Source organism: Triticum aestivum, chromosome 2B (genome assembly GCF_018294505.1).
Source record: "Triticum aestivum cultivar Chinese Spring chromosome 2B, IWGSC CS RefSeq v2.1, whole genome shotgun sequence".
NCBI classification, from domain to species: domain Eukaryota; kingdom Viridiplantae; phylum Streptophyta; class Magnoliopsida; order Poales; family Poaceae; genus Triticum; species Triticum aestivum.
The window spans coordinates 438,770,044-438,787,283 of NC_057798.1; the positions used below are offsets into that span (position 1 = coordinate 438,770,044).

At 47.5% G+C, this 17,240-nt stretch overlaps 2 protein-coding genes across 2 annotated transcripts; one reads left to right on the forward strand and one right to left on the reverse strand.

Moving 5' to 3' along the window:
- Positions 1–4,606: 4,606 nt before the first annotated feature.
- LOC123045331 (protein TIFY 9) lies at positions 4,607–10,516 on the forward strand. Its single transcript, XM_044468329.1, has 5 exons — positions 4,607–4,895; positions 5,008–5,168; positions 9,100–9,190; positions 9,307–9,364; positions 10,112–10,516. Exons 1-5 carry the CDS (start codon positions 4,784–4,786, stop codon positions 10,197–10,199), a joined length of 510 nt encoding a protein of 169 aa, XP_044324264.1. The 5' UTR covers positions 4,607–4,783; the 3' UTR covers positions 10,200–10,516.
- A 4,685-nt stretch (positions 10,517–15,201) lies between these two features.
- On the reverse strand, positions 15,202–17,202 carry LOC123045333 (uncharacterized). The gene is made up of 2 exons (XM_044468332.1): positions 15,661–17,202; positions 15,202–15,594 (listed from the first exon to the last, which is right to left on the reverse strand). Exons 1-2 carry the CDS (start codon positions 15,961–15,963, stop codon positions 15,247–15,249), a joined length of 651 nt encoding a protein of 216 aa, XP_044324267.1. The 5' UTR covers positions 15,964–17,202; the 3' UTR covers positions 15,202–15,246.
- Positions 17,203–17,240: the final 38 nt, after the last annotated feature.

Sequence of the window (17,240 nt, forward strand, 5' to 3'; positions counted from 1 at the left end):
TGTTACTGTTCGGTTACTCCTATTCTGTTGCATAGCCTGTCATTGTTGCTACAGTCATTGATACCTTACCCGCAATCCTAAATGCTTAGTATAGGATGCTAGTTTATCATCATTGGCCCTACATTCTTGTCAGTCTGCCTTGCTATACTATTGGGCCGTGATCACTTGGGAGGTGATCACGGGTATATACTATTCATATATACATACTATACAGATGGTGACTAAAGTCGGGTCAGCTCGTTGAGTACCCGCAAGTGATTCGGATAAGGGGGCTGAAAGGACAGGTGGCTCCATCCCGGTAGAGGTGGGCCTGGGTTCCCGACGGCCCCCGACTATTACTTTGTGGCGGAGCGACAGGGCAGGTTGAGACCACCTAGGCGAGAGGTGGGCCTGGCCCTGGTCGGTGTCCGCGGTTACATCAATTAACACGCTTAACGAGATCTTGGTATTTGATCTGAGTCTGGCCACTGGCCTATACGCACTAACCAACTACGCGGGAACAGTTATGGGCACTCGACGTCGTGGTATCAGCCAAAGCCTTCTTGATGTCAGCGACGGAGCGGCGCGCGCCGGATTGGACTGGAACGCCTACTCTTGTATAAGGGAGGCTAGGTCTGCTTCCGGCCGCCCTCGCAATGTGCAGGTGTGCAATGGGCGATGGGCCCAGACCCCTGCGCGCATAGGATTTAGACCGGCGTGCTGACCTCTCTGTTGTGCCTAGGTGGGGCTGCGACGTGTTGATCTTCCGAGGCGGGGCGTGACCCAGGAAAGTGTGTCCGGCCAAATGGGATCAAGCATGTTGGGTTATGTGGTGCACTCCTGCAGGGAAGTTAATCTATTCGAATAGCCGTGATCTTCGGTAACAGGACGACTTGGAGTTGTACCTTGACCTTATGACAACTAGAACCGGATACTTAATAAAACACACCCTTCCAAGTGCCAGATACAACCCGGTGATCGCTTTTCCACAGGGCGACGAGGGGAGGATCGCCGGGTAGGATTATGCTATGCGATGCTACTTGGAGGACTTCAATCTACTCTCTTCTACATGCTGCAAGACGGAGGCTGCCAGAAGCGTAGTCTTCGATAGGACTAGCTATCCCCCTCTTATTCTGGCATTCTGCAGTTCAGTCCACTGATATGGCCTCCTTACACATATACCCATGCATATGTAGTGTAGCTCCTTGCTTGCGAGTACTTTGGATGAGTACTCACGGTTGCTTTTTCCCCCTTTTCCCCCTTTTCTTTCTACCTGGTTGTCGCAACCAGATGCTGGAGCCCAGGAGCCAGACGCCACCGTCGACGACGACTCCTACTACACTGGAGGTGCCTACTACTACGTGCAGGCTGCTGACGACGACCATGAGTAGTTTAGGAGGATCCCAGGCAGGAGGCTTGCGCCTCTTTCGATCTGTATCCCAGTTTGTGCTAGCCTTCTTAAGGCAAACTTGTTTAACTTATGTCTGTACTCAGATATTGTTGCTTCCGCTGACTCGTCTATGATCGAGCACTTGTATTCGAGCCCTCGAGGCCCCTGGCTTGTATTATGATGCTTGTATGACTTATTTATGTTTTAGAGTTGTGTTGTGATATCTTTCTGTGAGTCTCTGATCTTGATCGTACACATTTGCGTGCATGATTAGTGTATGATTGAATCGGGGGCGTCACAGTTGGGCGGTGGGAGGTAGATGAGCGCCTGCCACGCGGCCCCGATGCGGACGAGCGGCGCGTCCATTTGCTGCTCGCCTGGACCCAAACCGGGCGCATGCTTGCGCTCGAAATGGGTTGGACCGGACACAAAACGAACACGATGGGTCCAGACCGTCGCGTGCTGGGCCGTGAGGTCTGTCCGTTTTACCCCAAACGGACGGGGCCGGACGGGATGTAGTCGTGCGGTCGAGTTGGCCAAAATATAGCAGTCATATACTGGATGCATGCATCAAGCTCGATCTACAGAATCACGAAGGTTAGAGCATCTCCAACAGTCGCGCTATATAAGCGCCGTGCTGAATAAGTAGTGCTTTTAGCGCGCGCGGTACCGCTCCGGGCGCTCCAGCGGACGCGCAAAAACCGTGAGCGCGGCATATCTAATTCAGCGCGCGAGCGGAAACGCCATCGCGCGCCGCTTATTTGCTGCGCCCGCTCCCGCATGCTGGACTCTCGAGCGCTCGCTCGCTACTCCACTTACCCATCCAGCCATCGCCCGCGCCACCCCATTTCTTCCGGCGATCGTTCCGGCGCTTCCCCGGTCTCTCCCCGCGCGGCCGCGACTTCCTCCATCTCCCTCTAGTCAGCGCCGCCTGTCGCACGCGGCAGTCCTCGGACGAACAACGCCCGGCCGCCCACTGCCGCTTGGCGCCCGCAAGGTGTTCAACAAACGCCCGCAAGGTATGCATTGCTTCCAACTTCACATTTTTACATGAAATTTGGTGCATGTTGTTTGTAGTTTTTTATAGCCTAGTTTTGAACATTGTAGATGAGTTCGTCATATGATTCTTCCGAAGAAGAATTTGATATGGAAGAGGAGGAGGATCTTGCAATGATCCTAGATATGCACATCAATAAAAAACTGAAGCACGGTGGTTCGGTTATGGGTCGGCAGAAAATTTGGAGGGATAGGATCGATGCCCACAACAGATTGATGAGGCACTATTTTGTGGAGAATCCCACATACCCCGAGTCGTACTTCCATCGCCGGTTTAGGATGAGCACCGAGTTGTTCAGGCGCATTGCAGAGAAACTAGCGAGCCATGACCGGTTTTTTCAGCAAAGCAGGAATGCCATCGGAGAGCTCGGGCATAGCACCTTTCAGAAGGTGACAACCGCTTTGCTTATGTTGGCATACGGTATCCCCGCCTATCTAGTTGATGATCCCTTGGCCATGGTTGAGAGCCAAGCCATCATGTGTGTCAAGCGCTTCGCAGTCAGAATTGTGCAAGTGTTTGGCCCGGAGTACTTGAGATCTTCCAATATTGAAGACGTCGCAAGGCTATTGGAGATGAACAAAGCTTACGGGTTTTCAGGTATGCTTGGCTCAATAGATTGCATGCATTGGAGTTGGAAGAATTGTCCAAAGGCATGGCATGGCGAATTCCACGGACAAAAAATGGGTTCCATTATAATCCTTGAAGCAGTGGACGATCAAGAGACTTGGATTTGGCATGCTTTTTTTGGAATGCCTGGATCTTTGAATGACATCAACGTTGTCAACCGGTCACCACTGGTGAGTAAGATTGCAAATGGTGAACTACCACCGGTGCAGTTTGTAGCTAATGGTCGTACATACAACTATGGCTACTATCTGCGGATGGCATCTATCCAAAGTGGCAAATATTTGTGAAGCCGTTGAAAAAACCGGAAGGTAAGAAAAATCTTGATTTCCACAAGGCTCGGACGGCGGCTAGAAAAGATGTGGAGAAAGCTTTTGGGATTTTGCCAGCCCAATTTACTATTGTGAGAGGATCGGCTAGATTTTGGGATCAAAAGATGCTTTGTTACATTATGCACACTTGCGTGATCATGCACAACATGATCATCGAGAATGAGTGTGACCAAGATGTAGACTACTCTCACTATGAGCTCTTGGGACATCCCGTGCGAGTGCAGCGGAGGGCTGAAAGGGTGGCCCGTTTTGTTGCCTCCTATCATGCCATTCGACGTGCGGCAGCGCATAATGATCTTCAGAAAGATCTCATTGAGAAGTGGTGGGCTTGAAATGGCTGTCAAAGAGCATCATGGTTTGTGCGTTTGATGTTGTATTGTTGAACTATTTGTTGTATTTGATGAAAGATACTATTTGTTTGAGTTGTAATAATAAATTGAACTATTTATTATTGATTTATTTTATTTGAGTTTGATTTTTTTTGCTTGTGCTTGGAGCGCATATGTTGCTTGTGCGAGATCACGCGTGCTGCATTTTAGCGCGCCTGCTGGAGCTACGCGCGTTGTATTTTAGCTCGGCTGCTGGAGCCAGCGCAGCCAAACCTGACGATGGGCACACCGCAAACCAGTTTTTAATGCGCCGCCGTTGGGTGTTGGTGATGCTCTTACACCACATCCACGTGCGCAAGTCGACACGTTAAATGCACCGAAACAAACACTGAATCGGCCACGCTACTCCTGGACCTGGTAAAAGGGAAAGAAAGGGACTCATCCATCCATGCCCGTGGCCCATAGCAGCTCGCGGCGCACGCTGTCGGCTCAAACCGGGCACCGGCGTGGGAAGTTGCTCCGCGGGGAAGCAACCGAATGAATTTCCGCTCGTGGCTTAATTTTCATTTCCGGTGCGTCCCATCAGCCGCGTGCCCCACTCACTTCACACGCCTCTTCCGACGCAAGCCGTCGAGTCCGCGTGTGCCCATTCCCACTCGTCACGAGCTGTTGGAGTGGTTGGCACCACACGCGGCGACTGATTAGTGATTAGTGGAGGATCCATCTCATTATTTCCTTCAACCACCTAGTAAATCAAATTGATTAGTGGTGCCGACGGAGACGGAGGGGTGGGTCGGTCGCTTTCTCGCCGATCGCCATCTTTTCGCGCGTTCCGACCTGCGCTGCCGAGCAATGAGACTTCATTATTTGAGAGACGGCGGCGACGACATGGGTCGTGAGCTCATGCAGCGGTAGCTCCACACCGGCGACCAGTAGCCTGCAGCTCTCGTTCTATATATATTAGGCCTCGCACTCCCGATCGGACGTAACAACTCCGCTCATTGCCCATAGCCACGCCACACGAGCGCCTCCACACCCCCTCTACTCTACGTCCTCGAGCTTGGGATCGAACATGTCGTCGAGAGCGCCGCCGGTGGAGCTCGACTTCCTCGGCCTCCGCGCCGCCGCCCCCAGCGAACAACACGGCAAGAGCACCGGCTCCTCCTCCTTGTCGTCCATCCGAGGTCCGAAAACTCCGAACGTCAGATTATTCTAGTTTTATCGCTACCTCTTGTGTGTCTGTGTATGCGCGCGTGAGTACTGACTGGAACTGAATGGATGCGTACGTGCGGGCAGGGATGGAGACGAGCGCTATAGCGAGGATAGACCCCCAGCTCCTGCGCCGCGTCGTCGTCGCCCGCTCGCCGGCGACGACGGAAGAGGCGCCGGCGGCTCCCAGTCCCATGACGGTCTTCTACAACGGCTCCGTTGCCATCTTCGATGTCTCCCACCACAAGGTGATTATCAGTCTCCGCGCCTGCAGTTTCATTTGCTTATTACTCTTCTCTTCGTTAGACTCTCAACTTCGACCCTCACTAATTAACTTCGACCACAAGGTGATGCCCATGACTTTTTTAACTAGATGATACTCCGCGGATTGCTGTCGGAATTGGCTGCAATATTTTTTTTATAAAATTTCAGTGAAAATTAATATAAGCATAATATATTGTATTTGGTTATAACATAGTTGTAAACATATATAGAACGTAAGTAGCATCTCTCGTGCATGCTAAAAGAGATATAAGTAGTGTGATTGGTGAAGTGACATATATGATGAGTTAGGGCACGTACAATGGTGTTATCTTAGACGTGCCATATAGAATAAATGCTAAAATGAAAAAGAGAGGATCATAAAAAAAAAAGTTTGTCTTCTTTTATTAAGAGATGATTTCTCAGCACAATATGCCTCATCATATTTTTAGGAATAGCTAGTTATTTTAGATAAAACAAAGAGATATCTCATTGTATATATGTTTTTATTTTCATCTCTAAACCACATGCAAGGCTTAAGATAAGACGGTCTAATCAACCATTGTACATGCCCTAAGGATGCGCTCATGTCGAGTGAGAAAATAAATACCATTTCTCATGCATGTTACATATAATAATAATTTTGCTAAAGCACATCTAGACGTGGCCTAAGTATTGCATATCTAAGTCCTATGCTATTGATTTTACGTGAAGATTCGTGTAACCATTTTCATTAGTCTATTTTTCTTTTCTTTCTAGTTTGATTGAGTCACTTAGATGTGCAATAACTAGAACACATCTAGATGTGTCCTAGACAAACACATATAATAATTAGTGGAATGATGAGATGGCATATGTGCATGTTAAGAGAATTCAGATAGGAATCAACTATTTAGGTATATAGGATTCTCTCGGTCACCTAAAATTGCAGTGTGAAAAATTGGTAATTTTAAAACACTTTCACCACAAATTTAGTGGGTTGAAGTGGGGATCGGATGGTTGTCTTGAAAACTACTTACATTAGAAGAACGCTCATGCGTTGCAACGGGGTCACATTAACTTTAGGAGTTCAATATTACGATATTGGTGACCTCTTTTACCATCAAATCCTCACACACACTCTCTCCCTCCCTCTTCCTCACTTTCTCTCCCTCTCTCTCTCTAACACACACGCACACACATAGCCTATTCTCCCCGTCAATAAGACTTACTCAATTGGCAATAATGTGTGGACTTGTAGTGAGATTGACTGAACTAATGGATAGTGTGATATATTCCCCAATCATTTAACAATGAGATTTCAGAAATGGGAAGATTATGTAACACCTCAAGTCGTTAGCTACAGTGACCTCCCCCTAATGATGCCATGTCATCAGGCTTGCTAAGCCAAACTGCCACTTGATAAAAATCAAAGCCCAATTCAAATTTAAAATAAAGTCAAATAAATTATTTTGTCAAATAGTAAAACTAAAATTTTCACCATATTCTATAAATTCCACTCATCTTTGACATGTTGAGCCCAACATTATTTGACCCAAAAATTAAATCTTGTCAAATTAATAAGAGGTCCAACAGTAGTTAAAATAACCAATTAAATATAAACCTAATTTTATGTATTTTCTTTTGGCCCCAAACTTTTTGTGCCACCTAAAAATATTGTGCTCGAATTGTGGGCATAGTTTCACAATTAACAAAATCCATTTAGTTGATATAAGAATAAATAGAAAATGGTGTTAAAAAGGAGAAACGAATTAGTATACATTAAAAACCAAAAGGACGATGAAAAAGAGGATTCCCCCTACCCCCCGGGCCTTGCCGCCGAACCGGCCCAGTGGTCCAGTCCCCGCACGGTCGTCTTCTCCTGTTCCCCGAGCCCGTCGCTACAGAGCTGGGCTCCCGCCCGACCACCTCACCGGCATCGAAGGGGAATGGATAAGGGTGACACCCTGCCTCCCCTGCCCCCATGGCCTCACTCCTCCTCGACGCCCCCTCCCAGATCCACTTCTCCTCCTCGCTCGCTCGATCCCGGTGATCTGGACGAAGTCAGATGCCATGGCCACCATGACCGACCCCGTCCACACGATCACTGCCCTCCCTGCTGGCTAGGACCTTGTCGAGGAGCTCCGAATGCCTCCGCTACTTCGTCCGTGCCAACAAGATCAAGTCCAGCACACCCAGATCAACGTCGTTGTCGTCTTCCTCAACCTTCGGCCACCGCGACATTGTCGTTTGATCCGTGCCGCGCCGAGCTCCCATGTCTTCCCTTAGGGTGCCATTGACACCGCCTTGATCTCCTCTTGTCTTTCCCCAGTTTCCCCTCTCGTTTGCTCTCGTTAGGTATTTTGCCGTGGCCGAGAACCGCCGTCCGCCATGGCCATTGCAGGGGTAGCCACTGAGCTCCTCGGATTGACCCTGTGGCACATGCCCGCTCCTATGCGCGCCCATGCCCAAGCCTTCAGCTCTTCTTTCGCGCCCGCGGGGCCACTCTCTCTCTGGCTCTCCATACCCACGCACGTGCCACACCGCGTCCGTCGCGCCCAGCGTTGCCATCACGCTCGCCACAACCACCGCACCACTGTGCCCCGCACGACGCACACCCTGGCTGTGCGTCACACTCTCACTGTCTGTGCTCGCCCCGTCTGCTGCCGCCTATCCCTTCGCTCGCCCTGCTGTCGCGCCCCTGCCTCGCGCCGCCTCCTGTCGCGGCCATCTTCTGCAGTCCGCCCCCTCAGCCACGCCGGTCGCATCTCTGCCCTCCACCGTCGGCCGCTCGCCTTGCCTGCTACGTGCTTCTTCCTGCTGCTATGCGCTGCTCTACCACTGGTACGCTGTTGCGCCATGCCCTCGACATGGCCGTGAACAAACGTGGCGGAGGGATTGTCAATGGAGTACGAGGAGGAGGTGGTGGAGAAGGTGTGGAGAGGCAAGAGGTCTAGGGTGGCGCCAGCTGGCTGTGGTGGAGGTGATTATGCGAGAAGTAGCCGGAGCGGAAGGAGAGATCACAATTGGAAAGAATCGCAAAAAAATCATAACCGGAGATCTCATTCCAAAAAATGCTAATATCGATGAAGGGGTGATTTCCTTCAATAGGTGGAAAATATAGGAAATATAGGATGTTATCAAGGAAAGGTAAAAATTTAGGAAAGTTAGGATTTTGAACTGATTTCTATGCAAATGGGGTTTTATTGTTTGGTAACATGATATCAGTACCTGCCCGTTTGTGACGTGTCTGATTAGGAAAGTTTGCAAATGTTAAGAAACTATTTATTGGGAGGAAAGTTTGTAACATGTCTGTTATTTGTTTCTAAAACAAATTTCACTAATGAGAGAAATCGATTGATTTAGATAAGCTAGGAAAGTTAGATTAAATCTATTATTTGTTTCTTAAAAATTTATTATTTGTTTCCTAAGACAAATTGAACCAATAAAAGAAATCGATTGATATGAATAATTTAAGGAAGTTAGATCCGTGATTTGTTATACGTTATGAAAGTCCTTGTTTTAATAAAAAGTGGAGAGAAAAATAAATCGATGGACCAGAATGGGAGGGGGTGGTGGGAGGAGAGACGGAGAAAACCAGCGAAAATAAACCGTGAAGACTATTCACCAACTGCTCCATTAGGAGTAGAGATTTGACTGCAAAAACATCTTATATTTAGAATCAGAGTTAGTATCATACAAGACAATTTGTTACTAGTATATTTTTACGCATGTAAACCGTTCAAAACAATAATTGTTGTTGTCTGATGTACCTTAAAGCACTTACTCCGATGTCAGATTTCCAAAAATGAAATTACATATTTCTTTTGATTAGAGAGAATTAATGTATGCATAAGAAAGTAAGCAGATGTAGGAGATGCACATTATCAATTTCATACACTAATGTTGCCTTCGACATCTTACCAATTATTTTGACAGGCAGAAGCTATAATGCAGATGGCAAGGGACGTAACTATGGCAGAAAGGCGCGACCTCGGCAACAATACACCTGTTGGAAATTCAAGCAAAGGTTTGTTTAAATAATAACTCATCATGAGCAAACAAGTGTAATGAGTAAAAAAGAAAAACAGTCCGTTGGACACTTGATAAAGTCGTTGCTTACAATTCTAATATTCATGCTTGCAGACATACCATTGGCAAGAACAAAATCGTTACAGCAGTTCCTAGTGAAGCGTAAAGAGAGGTAAATACATACAATTGTGTAGTATTAAAATTATGTTTTGGCCATATAATATCAATTTGTTGATGGAACAAAACCATAAGTTAAAGTAGTACTCCCACCGTTTCACAATAAGTGTCTCAATTTTGTATTAGCTTTAGTACAAATTTATATTAAGCTCGAGATATTTATTTTGGGACGGAGAGAGTAGTAGTTTCTTGTTTTGAAACCAAGTTAAAGTAGCAGTACGTGCAAGCTATGGCATATATCTTTTCGTACGTGCAATGAACGCTGATATTAGGGAGAAAATGAAATTGATATTGGGTAGGATATCAGGGCTAGTTGCTCTCTTTGAACATTCCACGTGGAGAAAGAAAAATGTTGAAACCGTGTGGGTCCTTGAACGATCTTGCTCGATCGGAGACCACGTTTTTGGTGCGATCGACCGAACCTTCAACCTAGCAGCATGCGCATACATAGTTGACTGACGGTGACACCTCGATCGACATCGACGACCGATATGATGGACCGACACCTACCAAATAAAACATCACGATTGATCTGCTCACCCAAATCGAGGAAAGCAGGATTTGGTTCGATCGTGTGTGTGTATGTATGCATGCACGTAGTATCATCTTTGCCTTCTTCTGCTCAGAACAAGTCAAAAGCTGTATTACGTACCACTCCAAATCTTTTGGGTTGTACGTAGACGTGTTGACCTGGCTAATTCGCCGCCTAACTCATCATGCGTGCGGTTGTTTAAACGTGCAGGTTGACCCGCATGGGTCCATACCATCCCGGCGCCACCACCGTCAGCACCAACTCTCTTGGTGTGAAGAAGGAAGCGGAAGCAGCCTAGCTAGCTTCTGGGCTTAACTGATTAGCTTGATGTTCATTTGGTACTCTTGATTGTTGATTATTGATTATAACTAATTGTTCCGGTGATTACCAGTGTATACTCATGTTTGTGTGGAAATGGAACCACGAGTAGTAGCACTAGTATAGATACGTACAATAGAATTTGGTAGCGGTGGCTTAAGTTTGGTCGATGCGCTTTTTTTTTTTACAGATGATTGATTTTGCATGCACTCATGCAAATGTATGTATGTAACACTGTTTTTTTTTATAAGAGGTAGATCATTTGTATCAATATAAGAGCATCTTAACAGACCTGTATATTGCCGACCCGCAAAACTCGTTTACAGTTCGCGGAAAAATTGTTTTGCGGGCCGGCGCGGGACGCCGGCCAATCAGGCCCCACATAGCGGAACTGTGAAACGAAATATTTGCGGTGTCTGCTCTGCCGGCGCCCGCGCCGGTCCGCAAAACAGTTTGCGGTTTTATTTGAATTTGACACATATGCACATATTGAGAATTACTAATTTGCAATATAAAAAAATGTCTATACTACAATACAACAATCATCAATTACAATAATTATTCAAATCACCCAAGCGAACTAAATAACTCAATACAAAACTTGTTCCGAATTCAAATCACACATGAATTAAATGAAAATGAATGGAAAAATGGAATGTGTTACTGCTCAGCTCTTTGTCAATGGTGCTCAATGAGATTCTCCTGAAGCTGAAAGTGGGTGTTTGCATTTTTCAATCTCCCTGTAGGTCTAAAGAAAAGCTCTAATGCGGTTAGGGTCTCTAGCTGGTTTGACCTTGCAAGCTTTGAGTAAAATACCGACAATTGGCCTCACAAGCTTGAACTATTTTTACAAAGAGGGACCGACGCATTCGGTACCTTCTCCGGAAGAGGTGTGGCGGACATGTTGGATTGTCCGTGAAGTAGTCTTGCATCAACATCTCGTTCCCGAGATGGCGATTTTGAGAAATGCAAAGACGGCCGACGGTCGATCCTCGCCGTCTCTTTCGGTTCTCATCTTCGTGCTCCTTCACGGCGAGGGCCATCACCAACGTCTGCCGCGGATAGTTGACAGGTAACGTCTCAACATTCGAGTCGTCTGAATTGAACATATCCGGCCTCGAGCAAAAACTTCTCGCACGGGCTCAATTTCATCTAAATTCACAAAATATGCACGCCGCGTTAACCAACTATGCATACGGCTCAGCACAAGCACAAGTACAAGTACTTAACGGCGGCTCGGGGCGGCGGCTCTGCGGCGGTGGATCCCGAGGCGGCGACGGTGACTAGGGGCAGCTCAGGGCGGTGGATCCCGGGTGGCGACAGCGACTAGGGGCGGCTCGGATCGGCAGATCCAGGGAGCCGGTGAAGCGGCTCGGTGGAAGAGGGTAGGGGCGCCCCCGCGGCGCGATCCCGCCCACAGATTTGGCCGGAATCGCCGGCGGCGGACGGGCGGAACCAATGGCGGGCAGCGGCGGAAGGGGGTGGGGAAAGGACGCGGGCTGAAATGTCCCTCCCACCAACCGCTTTCCTGGGATACAGGGCACCGTCGGGGCGAGGCGGAAACCTGCGTTTTCGCGGGTTGGGGATGGAATTATATCGCGCCCCTCAAAAAAAATTACGGGCCGGACGCATTTGCGGATCTGGCCGGGCAGCATTTTACGCACGGATCTGTATTTTGACGGTTATTTTGCGGGTCAGAACATTATACGGGGTCTGCTAGAGATATACCAATTTTTCAGGGGTTGCAACCCTCTACAACCGTTGAGCGATATCCTCTACTTGTCTTTTTTTTGTTTGCGGGGTTAAAGGAATTTCATTGCTCAAACTGAAGGAAGCTCCTCCAAACAAAATTGGGGTACATTAAGAAGGCCAGATTTTAGCCAAACTACCATCCTAGCTTCTACACAGCTAAAAGTTGCCAACTTGTGACTGATAGCATTTTGACACCTACTAATTTGAGCAATAGAACAATCTTGCTTGTCACCAAGAAGCGATTTCACTTCATATATCATCATCACATGCAAGAAGCGATTTCACTTCATATATCATCATCACATGCAGTGACCTATCCTCCACTGGTGCCCGAACCGAGCCCACAGCAACCAGACCTCTAATTGTCTTTTGTTAACTATAAAGAACGAACGAACGAGGTATGTACTCTATCATATATTGCCCGGTGACATGGTGTGCCAGTCTGTGCCTTAACTAGAGTCTGGAGGTGGCAAAATTTCATGTTTTGACCCTTTTTGCTAACAATTTCAGGATCTGACCCCCCCTCTGGAAATATTTCGGGATTTGACCCTTTTGCCTACCGCCGGGGGCTGTGGTGGTAGGATTGCACTACCTACCGCCAAGGGCCCTGGCGGTAGGCCCCTGGACGGCGATTGACGGCCGTTAGCCCTTGCTGGCGTGGAAAAGGGCCTACCGCCAGGGGCCATGGCGGTAGGGTACTGAAGCCTACCGCCACCACCTCTGGCGGTAGGGTCCTGTGTGGTGGATAAGGTGGGGAGGGGCTGGATATTTCCTCCCCCCTCCTCAACCACTCATTCAGTTCACTCTACTCACCGAGCTCAAGTCTCCCCCCCCCCCCTCTCTCTTTGAAGCACAAGAGCCTCTCAAATCTCTCTCATTTGTTTCAGATTTCTCCGGTGGATTCTTACCATTTTCATCACCCAAGGTAGCTCTCTCATTTCCCCTCATTTTGATTGGTTGATATCTTTGTTTAGCTTGCATTTGCTCATTTGGTTGCAAACCCTAGCTCATGTGGTCAAATCAATTCATATGATCCATTTAGGGTTATGTTTGTGATTTCCTTATTTATGATGTGCTTAGAATTGCTTGTAGAATAGTTTGTGTACCTAGATCTAGTGCTAGTATTAGTGTACATAATTGGGGTTGGGTTAGGCTTCAGAAAGCAATTAAACCTAAGTTTACTTTAATAGCAACTTCTCGAAATGTAGGATGGCACTGTTCGTTTTCTTTGAAGCTTCTGCTGAGGCGGCGGCGAACCGTAACGCGAATTGATTGAGGAAAAGATGAACTTGTGGGTGAAAACCATTGATGCGTTGAATGCGGAGTGTAGGGCCTTTTCACATTATTATTTCAATAATGACCGTTCAGAAAATTTTATCAAAAAAAAGGAGAGGTAGATGGAGAAGCTCAAGACGGTGGAAAAAATGTAGGAGTCATCTTGCAATGCAAATTGCATTGTGTGTGACAAGGGGAGAATATGCTGAGATAGACATGGGAAATCATGGTCAGGTCATTTTGGTTAGTTCGCCAACCATTCTCGTCGGACGAGAAGCGGGCTTCTCGTTGGGCATGGGTCAAAGAAAGAAATGATGTTATTTGTTGCAACCCGGGACCGTATGCCACATAGAATTGCATGAGGCTATGTAATCTTTGTCATTTGGACTGTAATGACATGTACCCTTTGCTTGGTTGTCATTTGAACTGCTATGAGTGTCATTTGGACTGTAATGACTTGTACCCTTAACATTTGGACTCATTAAGAACTTGGTGTTGTATGTCATATCAAGTAACCAAGTGTTGTACTTCATTGAATTTATTTTATGTTTTGTTGTATGTCATCTTAAATCCGTATATTCATGTAGGATGGACATTCGATCCATGACTATGAACATAGCGTGTGAGAAGCTCATGTCAGAGCGACATCGTTGCTTGAAGAGGGAATGTGAAGCATGGTTGAAGAGTTGTGATGAGGCAAATGCGGCCATGAAGGATTTCAACAAGTATCACTTTATCGAGGAACCTTCTGATGCTAAGGAGAAAAAAGCTTTTCGAAAGCTTGTGAAGGAAAAAAGGAGGATGCTTGATGAGCTGCAAGACCGGGAATATGCTTGCAGACACACTTTGGCAATTGAGATTGCGTTCACTGCTAGCAAAGAAGAATTCCGTGAGATGGACTTGAGGAAACCCGACCAGGTCATAGGATGGGCAATCAAACAAGGCGTTTCAGAGAATCCCGTCCGCCGTGCTGCATGGGCCTGTTTCCGTGAAGCGAATGGTGTGTTGGGTCATTGGGCAGGATCCACCGACTTTCAACTGAAGCGTAATCAAGCGCGTGACGAACAAATTGAATGTCTGATAAGTATGAGAAATATGTTACCTGTTTAGAAAATGTGTCGTTGAGCTTGAGCCTCTAGTTTGAACCGATGTCATCTGAACCGAGCCATGTTTTAATTAGTTTGAACATGTGTTATTCGTGGATGTAATGAACTATGTTGAGTTGAGTTATGTATGTGTTTGCGAGATGATCATTCTAATATTTGGTAGAAATGGGTTATTGTTCTAACATTCGACAGAAGGGGGTAGGAAAGAGGGGAGGAGAGGATTCAAACCCTACCGCCACAGCCTTCGGTGGTAGGGTGCAAAACCCTACCGCCAGTGCCTGTGGCGGTAGGGGGGGTAAACCTGTTGTACCGGTAAAACGAAGGGCCTTGGCGGTAAGGGGGACCCTACCGCCATAGGCTGTGGCGGTAGGGTCTCCCTTACCGCCAAGGCCCTTCGTTTTACCATTACAACAGGTTAGCCCCCCCTCCCTACCGCCACAGGCACTGGCGGTTACCCCCCCTACCGCCACAGGCATTGGCGGTAGGGTCATGACCTACCGCCAGGGCCTCTGGTTGTGACGGTAGGGTCCCCCTTACCACCAACGCCTCTGGTTTTACCATCACAGTAGGTTTGCCCCCCCCCCCTACTGCCACAGGCCATGGCGGTAGGGTCAAGCACCCTACCGCCAGGGCCTGTGGCGGTAGTGGGGCTAAGCTAAAAACAGAGCAAAACAGAGTCGTCCTCTGTTTTGCCCCTCTTCTCAGCACAACAATTAACAAAAATTTCAGACAAATCACAGAAATTGCTGACAAACTAAAGTTCATTCATGACACCTTGCAAACATCTCCACACCAAATTCAATACAAATGGCAAACTCATTCACTACAAGTTCATGACATGTGCATTCTTGCATTAATTAGTACTACATAGTTCATGATAAATTTGGCATGGATTCATCCGGTTACATGACGAGTCCACCGAAGCGAAGGCTTTACTGAGTCATACGGGGGCCATTTCCCCTTCTTGTCACGTGCCTCATCCTCCTCTTGTGCCTTGCGAGCCTTTGCAAGCTTTCTTGCCCTCTCCTCCTCATGAGCAAGCTTCGCTTGGCGTGCCCTCTCCTCCTCGTGTTGCTTGCGCTCCATCCTCTCCTTCTGACGACGCTCTTCCTCCAAGCCTCTTCGAAACCTTTCTTCGAACAGCCGCTGGCGCCTAAGACAATCTTGATATTGGTCCTTTTGGACATCTTCTGGCACTTCATGATCTATCCACGTGAAGTACTTGCATAGAGGAGGCGGTGACTGCATACAAAATGGATGTTAGTGTTGACACACATTTTAGAGTAACATGTTACTTCTCTAGCATACCGGTGGTTGGTCATAGGCATGAGTTGGAAGCGCACGATCATAAGCATAGTTGGGGCATACAAAATATCTCCTTCCTTCCGTCCATGACTTCTTTCGGTCGGTGGACACCTTCACCTTGCAAACATCTCCACACCAACATGGCGGAATCTTCACATCTTTCTCCTTCACCTTGTCCAAACATGCGTTCTCCCACTTGTGCGGCATGTCTTCTTGGTTAGCACACGGTGGCCTCGTCATGGAACCGGATGAAGCCATGCCTACAACAATTAAAGATGTTAAGTCAAAAAATGAACACATTGACATGTAAAAAGGCAAATATATCAACACATGTACATATTAAAAGTAGTACCATTCACATTATTTCAACCATCCGGATTGAGCAACACGTCGATAGGCCTTCCCCTATCAACCCGACGTGTACTAGAACCACCGGATCCACGACCATGGCCCCCTCCAAGGCTAGTCCTTCCTCCACGGCCACGGCCCCCTCCAAGGCTAGTCCTTCCTCCACGACCACGGCCCCCTCCAAGGCTAGTCCTTCCTCGACGGCCACGGCCCACTCCAAGGCTAGTCCTCCCTACACGTGTTTGACTAGTGCCCATGTTGGTTCTAGGTTTTTTCGTGCATCTCCTAACGTTGTGTCCTGTTTCGTTGCATTCTCCACAATTGTTGGTGTCCGATGCCTCCATGAAATGACCACTACCAAATTGCTTCATTCCGGTGTATCCAGCTAGATCATCCATGTCACTCCTGAACCTCTTCTTTCTTCTTCTTCCCCTCATAGGCACCATGAGTGCGGGATCTGGCACAATGTCTGGGCCGTGATACTCAGGCCACCGTGAGGCATCAAGGAAAGGATTAAACCGAGGCGCCCACGTCAACCTTGTTCGTTCCAATGTGAACTTGTGCAACTGCACCGTTGTGCCATTGGATACGGGCACGTTTCTCGCCCGTTCTGCGGTCATCAAATGCGAGCAAGGCCAATGATACTTGTGTGGCCTCTCACACCGGCACCAACGGTTTTTCATGTGCACCTCGTAAGCAACTCCACCATAGGACCTACCGTCCCTTGTTGTCCCACCCGGCTCATCGATTTGATAGATCATTTCTTTTTCATTATATTTGATCACTTGTTGTTTGGAGGACTTCCGCGCTTGATGCAACAGCCAATCTAGAACCTTGAATGGATAGTCCATCTTCTCGCCAATCCACTTGGTCGTGCTTTCAGAATGCTTTAGGAAGTACTCGTTGATCTTGATGAAAGTGTACTTGAGAATGCTTTAGAAAATATCCCATGGTAATGGTCCCCGGTGAAACATGCCAACAAGAATCTGGAGCTAGTTCAAACACACAAATCCGCCAATTCGTGCATTTTGCCCGTAAAATACTCTCAGCTAAAAATCGCACACAGAAGCAAAAAATGAGGGCGTTATGAACTACTCCCTCCGTTCCCAAATACTTGTCTTTCTAGGCATTTCAAATGGACTCAATATACGGATGTATGTAGACATATTTTAAAATGTAGATTCACTCATTTTGCGTCGTATGTAGTCACTTCTTGAAATCTCTAGAAAGACAAG